General features: G+C 41.9%; 1 protein-coding gene across 1 annotated transcript in view; it reads left to right on the forward strand.

Moving 5' to 3' along the window:
* LOC308081307 (cytosolic phospholipase A2 gamma-like) overlaps positions 1-16,397 on the forward strand; it is a 147,220-nt gene that overhangs the window by 30,645 nt on the left and 100,178 nt on the right. The window contains exons 5-6 of the mRNA XM_080457690.1: positions 11,025-11,103; positions 14,038-14,223. Coding sequence (XP_080313816.1) covers positions 11,025-11,103; positions 14,038-14,223 — 265 coding nt within the window. The remainder of the gene's footprint in view (positions 1-11,024; positions 11,104-14,037; positions 14,224-16,397) is intronic.

Genomic DNA, 16,397 nt, shown 5'->3' on the forward strand with positions numbered 1-16,397 from the left:
TATTAGGGCCCGAGCACTGCACGGTAGTGCGAAGCCCTATTGAAAGTGTCAAACTTCAAGGCCAAACAGTAAGTGAAAATAGCCGATCTACAATTCCTTTTGGCTAGGCTTTAAACAGCCATAACTCCAGTTCCCAGCAGCGAAAACCTACCTGACTTCCTAGGTGCACTTAGACGGCCAATAGGGATAGGCTGATTTTGCTTAAGCCCCGCCCATTCTGTGTTCCTATTGGCTGGGCTTTAAACAGCCACAACTCCAGTTCCCTGCATGCTAGTCTCGCGTTACCAGACTGTTGCCTCCCACAATTTTCAAATGTTTCCGGCATACAGTCTGGGACTCGGAAGCTCTGATCATGATTAGAATATAAACCGGATGTGGAGCCTCCTCTCCATTTCCGTTTCGTCTTTACAGTCGCGCAAATTTATCCTAATATAAATACAAATCATCTAAGTATACATAGCTTGCTGCTTAGCAGAAATGGAAATTAAAAAGTAAAGTGTAAAGATATTTTAAAATATATTTTCGTGAACGGAAGTGCCAGTTTCCTCTCTCGGATTTTGGGAGTTGTAGTTCCAGACTCTATATAGCATTCGGAGATTGTGGAACAGTTGTCTGGCTACGCGAGACTACCTGCATGCTAGCTAACCTTTGCGAAACTTGCTAGGTGCACTTAGACGGCCAATAGGGACAGTCTGTAATCACTTAAATTATGTAACCTAACTTTTCAGCTGATTGCCATACAGAATCGTATCGTGGACAGAGCGTCGAGGGCCCGGTCATCGCTGCTTGCAGCTTTAATTAGGGCCGAGCGCTGCACAGTAGTGCGAAGCACTATTGAAACGAATGATTATTATATGATTATTATCATTCTTTGCACAAATTAATCACGTTTTTGAGGGGCAGTACGTACTCAAAAAGTTGCGCAACTTTGCACACACATCACAAGTGGCGAATAATTACGTATTTTAATCGTCTCAAAAAGGGGCGTGGCCTAATGGCTCATTAGAGCCCCCTACAAAACTTTGTGCTTCAAGCCCCACAATACGGTTTCACCTACATGCATGCAAATTGGTACACACCTGTATCATATCCCGACTTACAAAAAAGTATTTTGGAGCCATGACCTAGTACTAAACAGGAAGTTGGCCATTTTGAATTTATAGTGGCGTTTTTGTGCATTTCACGCCATTTCCACGGGTTGTACTTGAACGAACTCCTCCTAAACGGATTGTCGGATCCGCCTCAAATTCGCTCAGAGTACACAAAAGACCTTAATGATGAAAAGTTATCAAAAGCTTGGGTTTTCGTAAAATGGCGTGACCGTGGCAAAGCGTCAAACTTCAACGCCAAACAGGAAGTGAAAATAGACGATCTACAATTCCTATTGGCTGGGCTTTAAACAGCCATAACTCTAGTTCCCAGAATAGAAAACCTACAAAACATCCTAGGTGCAATTAGACGACCAACAAGGACTGGCTGAATTTGCTTAAACCCCGCCCCCTCTGTGTTCCCATAGACCATATTCACACAGCGGCCATATTGCCATTAAGTCAATGAAATGCCACCCCAGTTGCCACCCCAGTTGCCACAGCAACGCAATGTTAAATTCCAAAATGGCCGCCGTGTGAATATGGACTATTGGTTGGGCTTTAAACAGCCATAACTCCGGTTCCCAGCATGGTAAACCTACGAAACTTGCTAGGTGCTGTAAGACGGCCAATAGGGACAGGCTATGATTGATTAAGCCCCGCCCCCTCTGTGTTCCTATTGGCTGGGCTTTCAACACCCTTAACTCCACTTCCCAGCATGGTTAAGTTCCAAAACTTGCTAGGTGCTCTGAGACGGCTAATAAGGACAGGCTGTAATTGCTTAAACTATGTAGCCTAACTTTTTATCTGATTGTTATACATACTTGTATCGTGGACAGAGCTGCGAGGGCCCGTTCATCGCTGCTTCCGAGCGCTGCACAGTAGTGCGAAGCCCTATTGAAACTGCAATGATTATTATTAGGGCCCGAGCACTTGGGCTGCACGCAGTGGTGGCTTATCAAACGGGCTTGAGGTGCTGAAGCACAGGGCACCAACCTGGGGGGGGGGCACCAAACGGCCTGAAGAAAAAAAAAAGTGACATTTAGAAGCAGGGCTCCTCGCAGCAACTCCCCCCCCGTTGACAAAACGCTCCCGGGGGGGCACCGAACCGGGACTAAACACCGGGCACCACGAAGGGTTAATCCGCCCCTGGCTGCATGATATGGACAAAATGTTATATCTCGATATTTATGCCAAATATTTCGATATCGATACGATATTACCGTTCAAATTTCATATTCTATATTCTAAGTGTTGCAACCTCAAATTCTTAAAAAAAACTGCATAATAACAAGTCAATATCACTCTTAACTCTTTGACTGCCAGAGTATTTTCATAAAGTACTCCCCCAGTGCCAGCAATTTTCGTGTTTTTTTATTTTTATATTTTGAATTTTTCTCATGAAAATAATTTAAGGGGACATAATGTAAAGACCCAGCACAAATCCGCCACTAGAGTGCAGCACATGACTGCTTGATCAGGTCGTTGGGTCTCTCTCAGCCTTCTTGGTAGATTAGACAGGGAAAAACATGAAAACGGAAGTGACGTCGTCCCAGATTGTTTTGATCGCCAAAATGCCGTCGTGATACACGACGGCGATGACTGATCGTCACCCAGACCATAGATTATAGAAGAGAAACTGTCCGTTTGTCCGTCATACCGTGTGAAAGACCGTTTATTTACCTATTTTGGACGAAAATGACTGGGGAAAAGAATCAAAAACCGGAAACGGAATCCAGGTCATGAAACCGGATGCAGATGTCCGTGAAGTAAGTGGAACTCGAGAATAACATTGAATATTAAGCAGCATAGCGCAATCAGAGATTAAACAATGAACGCGCGTCCAGCGCGTCGAGCGCGTCGACGGCCAACTGGACAAAGTAGCACTTGACGCGTTATCGCGTCGTCCGCAGTCAAAGAGTTAACTTTAAGTGCTATTGGCTTCACACCAGGCCTGGAATTTCGTCATTTTAGAGGCAAGGCCACTTGGCCTTTGGGTGTTTTTTTGAGGGCACAAAGGCCAAATGCGAGGGCAGGAAGGCCATAAAAAAAGATATTTTTAAGTCCAAAAAAGATTTTGAAGTCCACAGAGATAATGAATTTATTTTGAGGGTTAAGGATGATTTTATTTTAATATCCTCCTATAATTTGACAAACCTCTGTAGTGGGTGCATGGGTGTATGGGTGCATGGTGTCATGGTGAGGCAAAAATTGTTCAGCCCGGTTCTCCTCGGGTGCAGCAATTGATCTCAATTTCCACAAAGCCATTGACCCTTACCATGTGCACCTAACAGCGAAGCACGTTTTCCACAGAATCTCAGCTGTTTATTAGAACAATAAAAAAGGGGCGTGGCCTAATATAAAAGTTTGTGCTTCAAGACCCACAATATGGTTTCACCTACATGCATACAAATTGGTACACACCTGTATCATGTCCCGACTTACAAAAAAGGCTCTTGGAGTCATGACCTAAACCAACTTCCGAAACTTGCTAGGTACTTGCTAGGTGCACTTAGACGGCCAATAGGGACAAGCTGTAATCGCTTAAGCAATTTAGCCAAACGTTTCAGCTGATTGCCATACAAACTTGTATCGTAGACGGAACGTCGAGAGCCCGGTCGTCGCTGCTTGAGCAGACGAGACGACCCGCTGAATTTAAGCATATTACTAAGCGGAGGATATGAGGGTATTGAGGGCATCTATACAGTTCAAATACAACTGTAAGGTACACATATTTGATATGCTTATCAGCGTGCATATATTAGTAATATATTGGCGGTTTTCCATTTTTATTATAAGGCTTGTATTATTCTATATGATGACCATACTCTATTTTGTACTTAGTACTTTAGTAGCCTAGGCTATAGCCCGGAGGGAATTCAGAAAAATTGTGCACTTGGTGACAAGTTTTTGATTTTTGGCATGGTGCTAGGTATGGGAATAAGGTTTTCAAAAAACATCGGATGCAAGTTGGGATCGCCCCCTAGTGGTCTGTTTCCAATGAATCCAATATTGGATAGGTATGGTTGAAACCCCAAATAATTGATGGAAGAGATTTTTCAATGGATTATTTTACTATTGGGTATGCTAAATAACATACAAAGAAATTAGGAAAATCGGACTTCTAGAAATGCATAATTTTCAAGTTGGCGTCCACGATGGCTGGCGGGAGCTTAACATGCTTATAAGCGGGGAGGGAATATATAAAAAAATCATAACAATTGTGCACTTGGTGACAAGTTTTAGATTTTTGGCATGCTGTTAGGTATGGGCATAAGGTTTTTATAAACCATCGGAAGCAAGTTGGGATCGCCCCCTAATGGTCTGTTTCCAATGAATCCAATATCAGAATCAATCAGAATCAATTTATATGGTTGAAACCCCAAATAATTTATAGAAGGTATTTTCAATTGATTCTGTTACTATTGGGTATGCTAAATAACATACAAAAAATCTAGGAAAATCAAACTTCTGGAAAGGCATCGTTTTCAAGATGGCACATATTCCCTCTAGTAGGGGGTACTAACCACCAAAAATGGCCAAATCGTTACGCGGCGGATAAAAGCATGAAATTTGATACAGATGTCCCTTGGGTCATCCTAAAACATCCTAGAAGGGGTGCCCAAAAAAATCTTAAACAGGAAGTGAGTTATGGACAAAATTCAAAATGGCCACCTAAACTGTTGAGCGTTGACTCAAAAGACACCAAAAGAATCTCCAAAAAGCATGAAATTTGGCACATGTGTCCCTTGGGTCATCCTAAGACATCCCAGAAGGGGTGCCTGAAATTATCTGAAACAGGAAGTGAGTTATTGACTAAATTGAAAATGGCCGTGTACAGTGTTGACAGATGATGCAAAAGACACCCATAAAAAATAATCTCATAAAAGCATGAAATTTGGTACAAATGTCCCTTGGGTGATCTGAATGCATCCTAAGAGGTGCCAAAAAAAGTTTTAATAGTCTCTCAATGGAAAACACTCCTCCCCCACGGGCTGCACTGCTACAACATTCAAATCGAGCAGTTTGCCAATCTGGCATTTGGTCCAGAAGCCTGAAAGCTATGCAATCTCTACCATCTCCTGACAAATATGGATGGATTAAAGTCGCTGATTCGTGGACACCTTTATGGACACTCTTGCCAGAGGCTGCCAAAGTTTGTAGAGAACTCAAGTGTGGCTGCAAAGCCCTTCTGTTCGAGAAAGTGTAGATGCCGGGATGCTGGGTTACCTTGCAGAGCATTATGCCAATGTGCTGGTAATTGCGAAATGGCACACATGAATACATGTAGTTACTAAACACTAATCACAAAAAAACAGTAATGATCATGAAGAAAATACATGAGAAGATAGTGTAAAACAAGCAAGAAGATGTAGAATGCAAAATAAATAAGATGCAGAGAGTAAAATAATAATATGCAGAGTAAGATAAGATGCAGAGTAAAATAAATAAGAATATGCAGAGAGTTAGATAAATAAAGAGGATTCAAAGAGTACAATAAAAAAATTATGCAAAAAGTAAAATAAATAAGTGATGTAGAAATGAAAACAGAAGGTAGACTACAAAATACGGCAGGTTATGCACTGCATAACCTGTCGTATTGAGTCTGCATAATATGCAGACTGCCATGGTCAACTGTTTAAACAGCCATTTAGAATTTCTTCAACATGGTCCCTTCCAAAAAAGTTTAATAAACAAGCAAACAAACAAATAAATAACCCCATCTAGGATATATTAAGAAGCACTCAATGTACGTACCAAATTATACACTTTTATGACGTCCCTTTATGTTTTCTTTTGTGTCAACTGCTTTAGGCGGTCACTTCCTGTTTAAAACCTTTTTGGGCACCCCTTGTAGGATGCGTTCAGATCACCCAAGGGACATTTGTACCACATTTCATGCTTTTATGAGATTCTTTAGGTATCTTGCATCATCTTTCAACACTGTAGGCGGCCATTTTCAATTTAGTCAATAACTCACTTCCTGTTTCAGATTATTTTGGGCACCCCTTCTAGGATGTGTTAGGATGACCCAAGGGACTTATGTGCCAAATTGTATGCTTTTTGGAGATTCTATAGGCTTTTTGAGTCAATCGCCAACACTGTAGGCGGCCATTTTCAATTTAGTCAATAACTCCCTTCCTGTTGAAGACTTTTTTGGGCACCCCTTCTAGGATGTCTTAGGATGACCCAAGGGACATGTGTGACACATTTTATACTTTTTGGAGATTCTTTAGTTGTCTTTTGAGTCAATTGACAACACTAGGCGGCCATTTTCAATTTGGTCAATAACTCACTTCCTGTTTCAGATATTTTTGGGCACCCCTTCTACGATGTCTTAGGATGACCCAAGGGACATGTGTGCCACATTTTATGCTTTTTGGAGATTATTTTGGTGTCTTTTGAGTCAACGGTCAACAGTTTAGGTGGCCATTTTGGATTTTGTCCATAACTCACTTCCTGTTTAAGATTTTTTTGGGCACCCCTTCTAGGATGTTTTAGGATGACCCAAGGGACATCTGTATCAAATTTCATGCTTTTATCCGCTGCGTAACGATTTTTCACTTAGTGCCCCCTACTACTCCCAGCTTAGGCATTTTAAGCTCCTGGCATTTTAAGCCCCCGCCATCTTGAAAATGATGTCTTTACAGGAGTTTGATTTACCAAATGTTTTAGTATGTTATTTAGCATACCCAATAGTAATAATCCATTGAAAATAGATTCTATAATATTGGATTCATTGGAAACAGACCACTAGGGGGCGATCCCAACTTGCTTCCGATGGTTTTTGAAAACCTTATGCCCATATCTAACAGCATGCCAAAAATCTAAAACTTGTCAACAAGTGCGCAATTGTTATGATTTTTTATATATTCCCTCCTCGCTTATAAGCATGTTAAGCTCCCGCCAGCCATCGTGGACGCCAACTTGAAAATTCTGCGTTTCTAGAAGTTCGATCTTCCTAATTTTTTTGTATGTTATTTAGCATACCCAATAGTAACAGAATCCATTGAAAAATCACTTCCATCAATTATTTGGGGTTTCAACCATACCTATCTAATATTGGATTCATTGGAAACAGATCACCCACTAGGGGTCGATCCCAACTTGCATCCGATGGTTTTTGAAAACCTTATGCCCGTACCTAACACCATGTCAAAAATCAAAAACTTGTCACCAAGTGCACGAGCTTGATTATTTTGGCCGAATTCCCTCCAAGCTACTGTCCCTATTGGCCGTCTAAACATACCTAGGAAGTTTTGAAGGTATTCGATGCTGGGAACCGGAGTTATGGCTGTTTAAAGCCCAGCCAATAGGAACATAGAGGGGGCGGGGCTTAAGCAATATCAGCCTGTCCTTATTGGCCATCTAAGTACACCGTTGAAGCGTTGAAGTCTGACGCTTCGCCATGGTCACGCCGTTTTACAAAAACTCAAGCTTTTGTTAAATTTTCATCGTTAAGGTCTTGTGTGCACGCTGAGCGAATTTGAGGCGGATCAGACAATCTGCCTAGGAGGAGTTTGTTAAAAAAAATACAACCCGTGAAAATGGCGTGAAATTCACAAAAACGCCAGTATAAATTCGAAATGGCCGACTTCCTGTTTGGTTTAGGTCATGGCTCCAAGATACTTTTTTGTAAGTCGGGACATGATACAGGTGTATACCAACTTGCATGCATGTAGATGAAACCGTATTGTGGGGCTTGAAGCAGGAGCTTTTGTAGGAGGCGCTATTGAGCCATTAGGCCACGCCCTTTTTTTAGACGATTAAAATATGTAATTCTTGCCACTGGTAATGTGTGCGCAAAGTTGCGTAACTTTTGGAGTACGTTTAGGCCCTCATTTCCCCGATTTATTATCGGGAAGCGGAAGCAGAATAATAACTAGAAATATAGCTGCAATAAGCGGTTTCGAGGGATAAGGCAGAGGCAGGAAGAGGCAGAGAGAGAGAGAGAGAGAGAGAGAGAGAGCGAGAGAGAGAGAGAGAGAGAGAGAGAGAGAGAGAGAGAGAGAGAGAGAGAGGCAGAGAGAGAGAGAGAGAGAGAGAGAGAGAGAGAGAGAGAGAGAGAGAGAGAGGCAGAATATGATAGTTTGACATTGTTTGAGTGCGTTTTGGGTGCACAGCGCAGCTTCTCGTTTAAGTTAATTGTCTTCTCCTGCTGCTGTGCTGCTGCGAAACAGGGCAGATCTCCGCCAAGCCAGGCCAATTAAGAAATACTATATTTATTGATTTTAAAAAATCAACTTAAGTCATTATTAGTGCAAGTTCATAGGTGGGCACAATTGGGACATTTGGGCACCTCGATTTAAAATTGGCTATTTAAGTATCTATATATAAATGCATTTTAGTGGGCACTTTTTTTTTTTACCCTTTAACGGGAATTCCCGGGAAGCCCGGGAAAAGGTCTGAAAATTCCCGGGAATTAAAATGAGCTATTTCCCGGAAAATGTTAAACCCTACTACAGACAGACAGACCCTACTACAGACAGACAGACCCTACTACAGACAGACAGACAGACAGACAGACAGACACAGCAGGAGATGGCATTAACAACTGTACTTAGCCATGGTTCACATGACGCTTGTCATGGTGCCGAGTCCCCCTGGTCTAAAGTTGTGTTCGATTTTTTCACATTGCCATCTCTCACATAAACATAAACGTTCAGATTTCAAATATAAAGTGCTTACCACCGAGCCACGGATGTTACAAGGTGACGCGAACCGCGATAAGTACTCGTATCTCCCGTATTGTTCAATAAAAAGCATTTTAATCCCATCACCGGCCATTTTCTCCAAATTGTCTCCGATACTTTCAACCATGCGACACTAATGGTTGGGAGGTGTATTGCACTCTGATACATTACAAAAAAAAAAACAAAAAAAAAAGGCCGGCGATGGGATTAAAATGCTTTTTATTGAACAATACGGGAGATACGGGTACTCATCGCGGTCCGCGTCGCCTTGTAACATCCGTGGCTCGGTGGTAAGCACTTTATATTTGAAATCTGAACGTTTATGTTTATGTGAGAGATGGCAATGTGAAAAAATCGAACACAACTTTAGACCAGGGGGACTCGGCACCATGACTGTCATGGTATGACAGTCATGTTTCAGGGCTACAACTGTACTGTACTTCATTCAAACACAGCAAGTGAGCCCACTAGACAAGCCTACTTCGAAGTAAACTCATACGTGTGCGCACGCGCACGCACACACACACACACACACACACACACACACACGCACACGCACACGCACACACACACAGCTTTTGCGATGCTCAGGCTGACATTATGCCGCTCGCTGGCAGTCGCACGTTATGTGCTTGATTTGTCGTTCTATCGGCACTTTGTGTTTGGTTGTTGTAGATGAACTCACCTAATGATGCTGCAGAGGTTGAAAGAGTTTGACAAACTTCTAGCCTTGTTACAAGACTATGACCGACTTGATCCAAGGCTACCGCACTTCCACAGTACAACAATGTTTAAGTCAGAGGAGCATGATTTGGCCAAAACCTGCGATTAATCCACGTGTTGTTGTTTATATTCGTCTCACCGGTACGCACGCACGTATACACACACACACACACACACACACACACACACACACACACACTCACACACCCACACACTCACACACTCTCACACACACACACACACACACACACACACACACACACACACACACACACACACACACACACACACACACACACACACACACACACACACACACACACACACACACACACACACACACACAGGTCTCAGACGGGAAACGAACTTCCCCTAAGGACTTCAAAATAAGAGCCACTGGTAATGATTGATTAACTTAGTTTTATTTTGGTGTCTACTTACAGGAAGTATAATACTCATGTGTAGTAACGTGACACACAGAGCTATAAATAATAACTCTTGCGCTTCTTTTAGTTTGATCTGCGCGCAACATTATAACTAAAGTAACAAGCCTGTTTTGAAAATGTACTGAGTAGAAAGTACTAGTACTTGTGTTAAAATGTAACGGATAAAAGTAAAAAGTAGTCCAAAAAATAAATACTGAGTAAAGTACAGATACTCAAAAAAAGTACTTCGTTACAGTAACGAAGTACTTGTACATCGTTACTTCCCATCTCTGAATATGAAATATCGGGCAGATCCGTCTTGAACACATGACTATAGAGATACTGTGTACCGGTTTTTTTAAATGTGCGTGATGTTTGGATAAAATCTGTATGAGTAAATGGGTTTTGCACAAATCGGCCTCCTAGTGGTGCTATAACAGGCTCATGTGAAAAATGTGGGGCTTCTGAATTGGCATCCAGGGAGTGTGTGTGCACAGTTTTGCAGCGACCGGGCCAACGATGCCAGAGATTAGCTGGTAACACACAGACAGGACAGGACACACGGACGGACGGACGGACGGACGGACGGACGGACACAAGGACGGACGGACAGGGGGTAAAACATACTCTCTCGCCATGCCTTTCGGCCTGGCGGAGACAATAATCATTGTAGTTTCAATAGGGCTTCGCACTACTGTGCAGTGCTCGGGCCCTAATAATAATCTTGTTTGACTAGAGTGTGACGAGACAAAAATAGTACCATATTATAATAAGCATTAGTGAGGGCTAATTATCTGAAGAAAGGTTGAAAATGACTTAAGTCGTCCTTCAAATGCCAGGGCAGAATCGTTGTCTCAGTCCAGCCATGTGTGTGTGTGCGTGTCTGTCTGTCTGTCTGTCTGTCTGTCTGTCTGTCTGTCTGTCTGTCTGTCTGTCTGTCTGTCTGTCTGTCTGTCTGTCTGTCTGTCTGTCTGTCTGTCTGTGTGTGTGTGTGTGTGTGTGTGTGTGTGTGTGTGTGTGTGTGTGTGTGTGTGTGTGTGTGTGTGTTTGTATGTAACATGTATTCACACTGTGGTGTGTGTTTACATTTACAGCTGGAGAATGGGACAACGACTGGGACCAGCCTTTGAATCATCAATGTCCGACTGGCAAAGCCGTTTCCTCCATTGAAAGGTACAGAAACACAGGAGTTACTTAAATGTGACTGGGTACAATGCTTTATGCCGCAAGGTGGCATTTTTCATTTTTCATTTTTAACAGATTATTAAAACACAGAATTATAAGCTTTCATATGAGGCATCATTCATTGAAATAGGAAAATATTTTAAGAAGATGTGCTCATTTGAATCTTGTTATCTATAATAGTCCAAACTGAGAAAATCCCTTCTAAAGAATTGTCACTTCTAGCACCTCTCAGCTCCAGGTAATGTATGTGAACAATGGGTAATTTATTCAACCTAGCCACTGCTCTAATCACTCCCCCATTGACACCTTTCAGTCAGCTGTCCACTCTATAAAAGATTTAGTGCCAGGATCTGTGTTGTAAAAAATAGGCATATTAAATAATCATCATCATAATAGATTAAATAAAATATTTATTTGAAAATAGCAGATCTACAAGCTCACAATGCATGCTTGTAGTTCGGCAATTTTCAAATAGCCAATGTAAGTAAATGTATTTATAAAATGCTCTGGGGCCAGTGTTGGTGTTGTTCTGTGAGAGAAACAAGCGACGAGGTCTATGAAAACAAGCCCAAAAGAAACGACCAGTTTCGCCAATCTTCCACTCGCGGCAAACATCCTTCAGTAACTCTGCCAAATGTATTCCTGTGTGGGCATCGTGGAACACTGTGGTCTGTAGAACAAAGTTTAACATTTCCCACTCATTATCAATATGGTGTGCCGTCACTGATGTACGAGTAAGTGGCGCAAGACGTCCATCCATCCATTGTAAGTGCAACTCTTTGGGAATTGCTCAGCGACACAATTATCTCACTCTTCACTTTGTTGTACAGAGTGGGTATTCGTTGGTCGGTGAAGACCCCCCTGTGGTATTTTGTACCTGGGGTCTATTGTGTGGAGGAGTTGTCTGAAGCACTCGTTTTCTACAACACTACAAGGCTGGATGTCTTTACAGATGAAGGAGGCGATAGCGTCAGTTATGGCTTTAGCGCGGGTAGAGTTTGCTGCTAGAGGACCTTCTAGGCCAAAATAACTTGAGATACTTTTCTCACCAGTTTTGCTGGAGCTCGGTTTAGCACCTGCTTCGGTGGCATCCGAAGCACCATGCTTTCTCTTCAAGTGAGTCCCCAAGTTAGTTGTGCTGCCATTGTAAGGTTTAGAAGCACAGCATTCTTTACAAATGACGTGCGTCTTGGCAAGTTTTACCATCTTTCTTGAAAAACCCAAAGTACTTCCAAACGTTTGATTTGTGCTCATGTGCGTTAAAAATCTCTTCTAACTCTTCGCCCTCCCGGACTCGCATGTTTGTTTGTTATTACTCGTTGCTTGTTGTTGCTATGTCAGTGTATTATAAACAAGTCAAACCGTGTTGTTTTGGGCTAGTTTTCATAGACCTTGTTGCAGAATCTGGCAACACTGCTCCCGGCTCCCGTCCGTGTCCAAAACAAATAGCGAAATAGTGATGGTGCATTAAATACGCCTCGGAAACACAGGATAGAATGAAATACAACATTAAAAAAATCAATGTATCCATGGGTTTTACCGATTTTACCGATGCAGACACGCAGCGAATGATGCATCACGATTTCACCTGTCAATTTTATCCGATACACATTGAACGAACAGGTGCACTCGCATCGTGCACATTTATATCAACTCCAAAACGCTCATTTTTCAGGAAATGAAAAAACTAAATATAAACTTTTCAGGAAATGAAGAAAACCGTATATTTTCTAAACAAAGCAATACTGCCTCATCAAAGTTGGTACAGTATAGTGACTTTATATATTGTCAGATACTTGCATGTGTCATTATATTATCCCCACTTTACCCGAATCCAGCTAAAATGGAATTAGGGGTTTTGTCCGAACAGAAATCCAGCTCAAATGGAGTTAGGAGTTGTGTCAGTCAGAACAGCTGACAATAGCTCCAATCGCGCGGAGGGAGAGATTCCAAATGGGGCTAAGTTGTGTGTGTGTGTGTGTGTGTGTGTGTGTGTGTGTGTGTGTGTGTGTGTGTGTGTGGGGATGGGGTTTTGGAGCTTGAAATGTACAAACATTTTAACATCAACATATACTAAAATACTAAATAACTTGACTTCAGTTCTATAAGCTGTAGTTTAAACTATTCACTCAATCTTATTAACCAATACATCGTTATTTTGCTATGATTCCCTGCTTTCATTTTTCATGAAAAAAAATTAAATTAAAGAATGCTAGATGACTTCGTGTAGAATTTGATTACATTATATATATTTGGTCATATATATATATATATATATATATATATATATATATATATATATATATATATATATATATATATATATATATATATAATTATGATATAATATATATAATTATATATATGATATTCTGTAATATACAGGTATATTACAGAAACATCATTGCTGTGTAAGTTATAATTTCCCATAATCAAACAAAAACGAAAACACACACAAAGCAAAATATGTGGTATTCAAAATAAAATGATAGCTAATAAATATCTTGTTTGTATACTATACTAAACATTGGCATTTAACATTGTGTGTGTGTCTGTGTGTGTGTGTGTGTGTGTGTGTGTTTATATACTTGTATATGTGTACTGCACATACATGTATCTGCAAACACGCATGTGACGTTTATTATATTACAATAAATTATAAATATAAATATAATCTTGCAGGTCACGGTGGCCGGCCTAAAAATGGCCTAGCGGAAAGTCTGACGCACGCACGCACGCACGCACGCACGCACGCACGCACGCACGCACGCACGCACGCACGCACGCACGCACGCACGCACGCACGCACACACACACACACACACACACACACACACACACACTCACACACACACACACGCAAATACTGTATCGTTTAATCATTAATACTATTGCTCATCCATTCCATGATCTGAATTTAAGCTACCAACACAAGGATCACAAGGATCGCAGATGGAGCATCCTTTGCAAGCGTGCCTGGAGTTTCACCGATTGTTACTGGACAGACTACATCAACGATTTCGACCAGCCAATCAACTTCAACTGTCGCACCAACTATGTGATTGCTGGGATGTCCAGCTACCACAGCAACGTCGATGAAGACAGACGGTGAGATTGTTCAATCCAAATTCAATTCAAATCTTTATTAGCAGACAGCGTGGCAGTGGCTCAGGAGGTGTTTGTTAGGATCCCCAGTAGCTGTGTTTAGTCTTCCTGGGGTCCACGTATAAAAACAATGTCCCTGCTTTTTTAGCTAACACAGCTTCCCTGTGTTAGCTAGTCTGGGAGACTTCGCCTCAGAGCCTGGACAGCAGGGGCGTTCTGATTCAAATCAACAGCCAATGAAGAAAAGGGGGCAGGATCCACATGCAGTGGGTGTTGCATGTAAATAGGAGCGACGGGAAGCAATTTCTCCTTGAGAAATTGCGGCCGCTATCGTTGTGTACTGCTGTTTGCCTCTCGTCGGACTGTTTTGACGAGTTGCACAGCTCTCAGACCGGTAAGAGGCGTGTCCGCTCAGAGCGTAAGTTACATCCCGTCCACAAATACCAGGGCTCTGGCCCAGAAGTTTCCTCGCCCCTGCCGTTTGTATGCGAGAGCTGGCAAAAACTTCTGGGAACTCAGATTATGTGTTATCTGATCTGAATGAGTGGGAGGGGTTGTAGGGTTGGATCAGGCTTTGAAGATATGGGGGTGCCATACCTTTGGTTGCTTTGTAGGCAAACATCAGTGTTTTGTACTCTATGCGGGCAGTAACTGGGAGCCAATGGAGGGAGTGGAGAAGGGGGTAGACATGTGAATTTTTGGGCTGGTTGAAGACCAAGCTTGCTGCTGCATTCTGGATCATTTGGAGGGGCTTACGTGCACATGAAGGGAGGCCGACTCCCTTCATGTGCACTTCGACTGAGGAAGGGTCTGATCCTTTGAATGGTATAGAGTGTAAACCTGTAGGATCGAGTGATCTCTGCAATGTGTGCCTTGAATGAAAGCTGACTGCCCAACACCAAAGTTCTTGGCCGTTGTAATCAAAGTCACCAGGGCGATGTCTATGGAAATACTTAGATCCTGCATGGGACAGGACCAGGGGTGCAATGCTCACTGGACGGCCTTGCACGGCGTGCAAGAACCTATTTGACCAGGAGCACGCGCAGGCACACGCATAGATTTAAAACTACTTTAAATTCACACTTCAACAAAGTTTACAAAGGCTCCCGACTCACGCCAGGTACATTAACATAGGAATTAGCCTATATGCATATCAATTGTCCATTGTGTGACCTATAGTGTAGGTGTTAAGCGACGTGCGCGTCACATCATTAAAATGCAGTGCAAGCACATCCCAAATGAGCATAGCAACACTGGACAGGACTTACCTGGGAAGAAGAGAGGCTAGGTCTTGACTGGGTTCAGCTTGAGGTGGTGAGAAGACATCCACTGTGAGATGTCAGCCAGACATGCAGCCATGCGCTCTTCCACCTGAGTGGAACGCTTTTCCACTTCGACACCGCCCCACTCCGAACCACCCCCAGTCCGACCCCCGGGGGTCCGAACCACCGCGAGTTCGACACATCGTCAGTCCGACCCGAAATGGATATTTCAACCCACCACTCCGAAAGTGATTTTTCAAGTCTCTGCATATAAACTTGTGCGTAAAACCGTGCGTAATATGCAGCTGTGATGCTCAGCAGATCTACAGCAGATCTACAAGCTCTACAGCAGATCTACAAGCTCACATAGGCTACATGCAGCCTACAGTAGGGTAGACCATGGACAAAAGTAACACTTTTTGTATTTGCCTTCATAATTCACAGACTACTTGAAATATCCTAATCATCTTTTGCTATAAGAAACATATACTGTATATGTGCCCTAATTAATAATACAATTTTTAAGTTTTCACTAATAAGGACAAGACTAAAATATTAATTTGAATGCCAGTCACAGTGTTGGGGGAAATTGTAACACTGTAAAAATAAGTCATATTAATACACTTTATCTCAAATAAAAGCACATCACTAAGTAATATGTATTTTTTATAATTTAACAGTTTTACTTACGAATGTTTTATATACATAATTACAATTATTTTTTATTTTATTTTTAAATTTTATCTATTTTTTATTTAAATGTATTTTAACTTTGAAATGTAGTGACATTTAGTAAAATACGTTCATTTACTAACATAAAAGTATGAAATCCCAGACAAAAAATCTGCTTGCATTGAAAACACATTGTTACAATTGACCCCGGTCACTTTGTTACAATTGCCCCAGATGGGGCAA

Source organism: Gymnoscopelus braueri, assembly GCF_963280865.1.
Source record: "Gymnoscopelus braueri genome assembly, contig: SCAFFOLD_154, whole genome shotgun sequence".
Lineage (NCBI taxonomy): Eukaryota > Metazoa > Chordata > Actinopteri > Myctophiformes > Myctophidae > Gymnoscopelus > Gymnoscopelus braueri.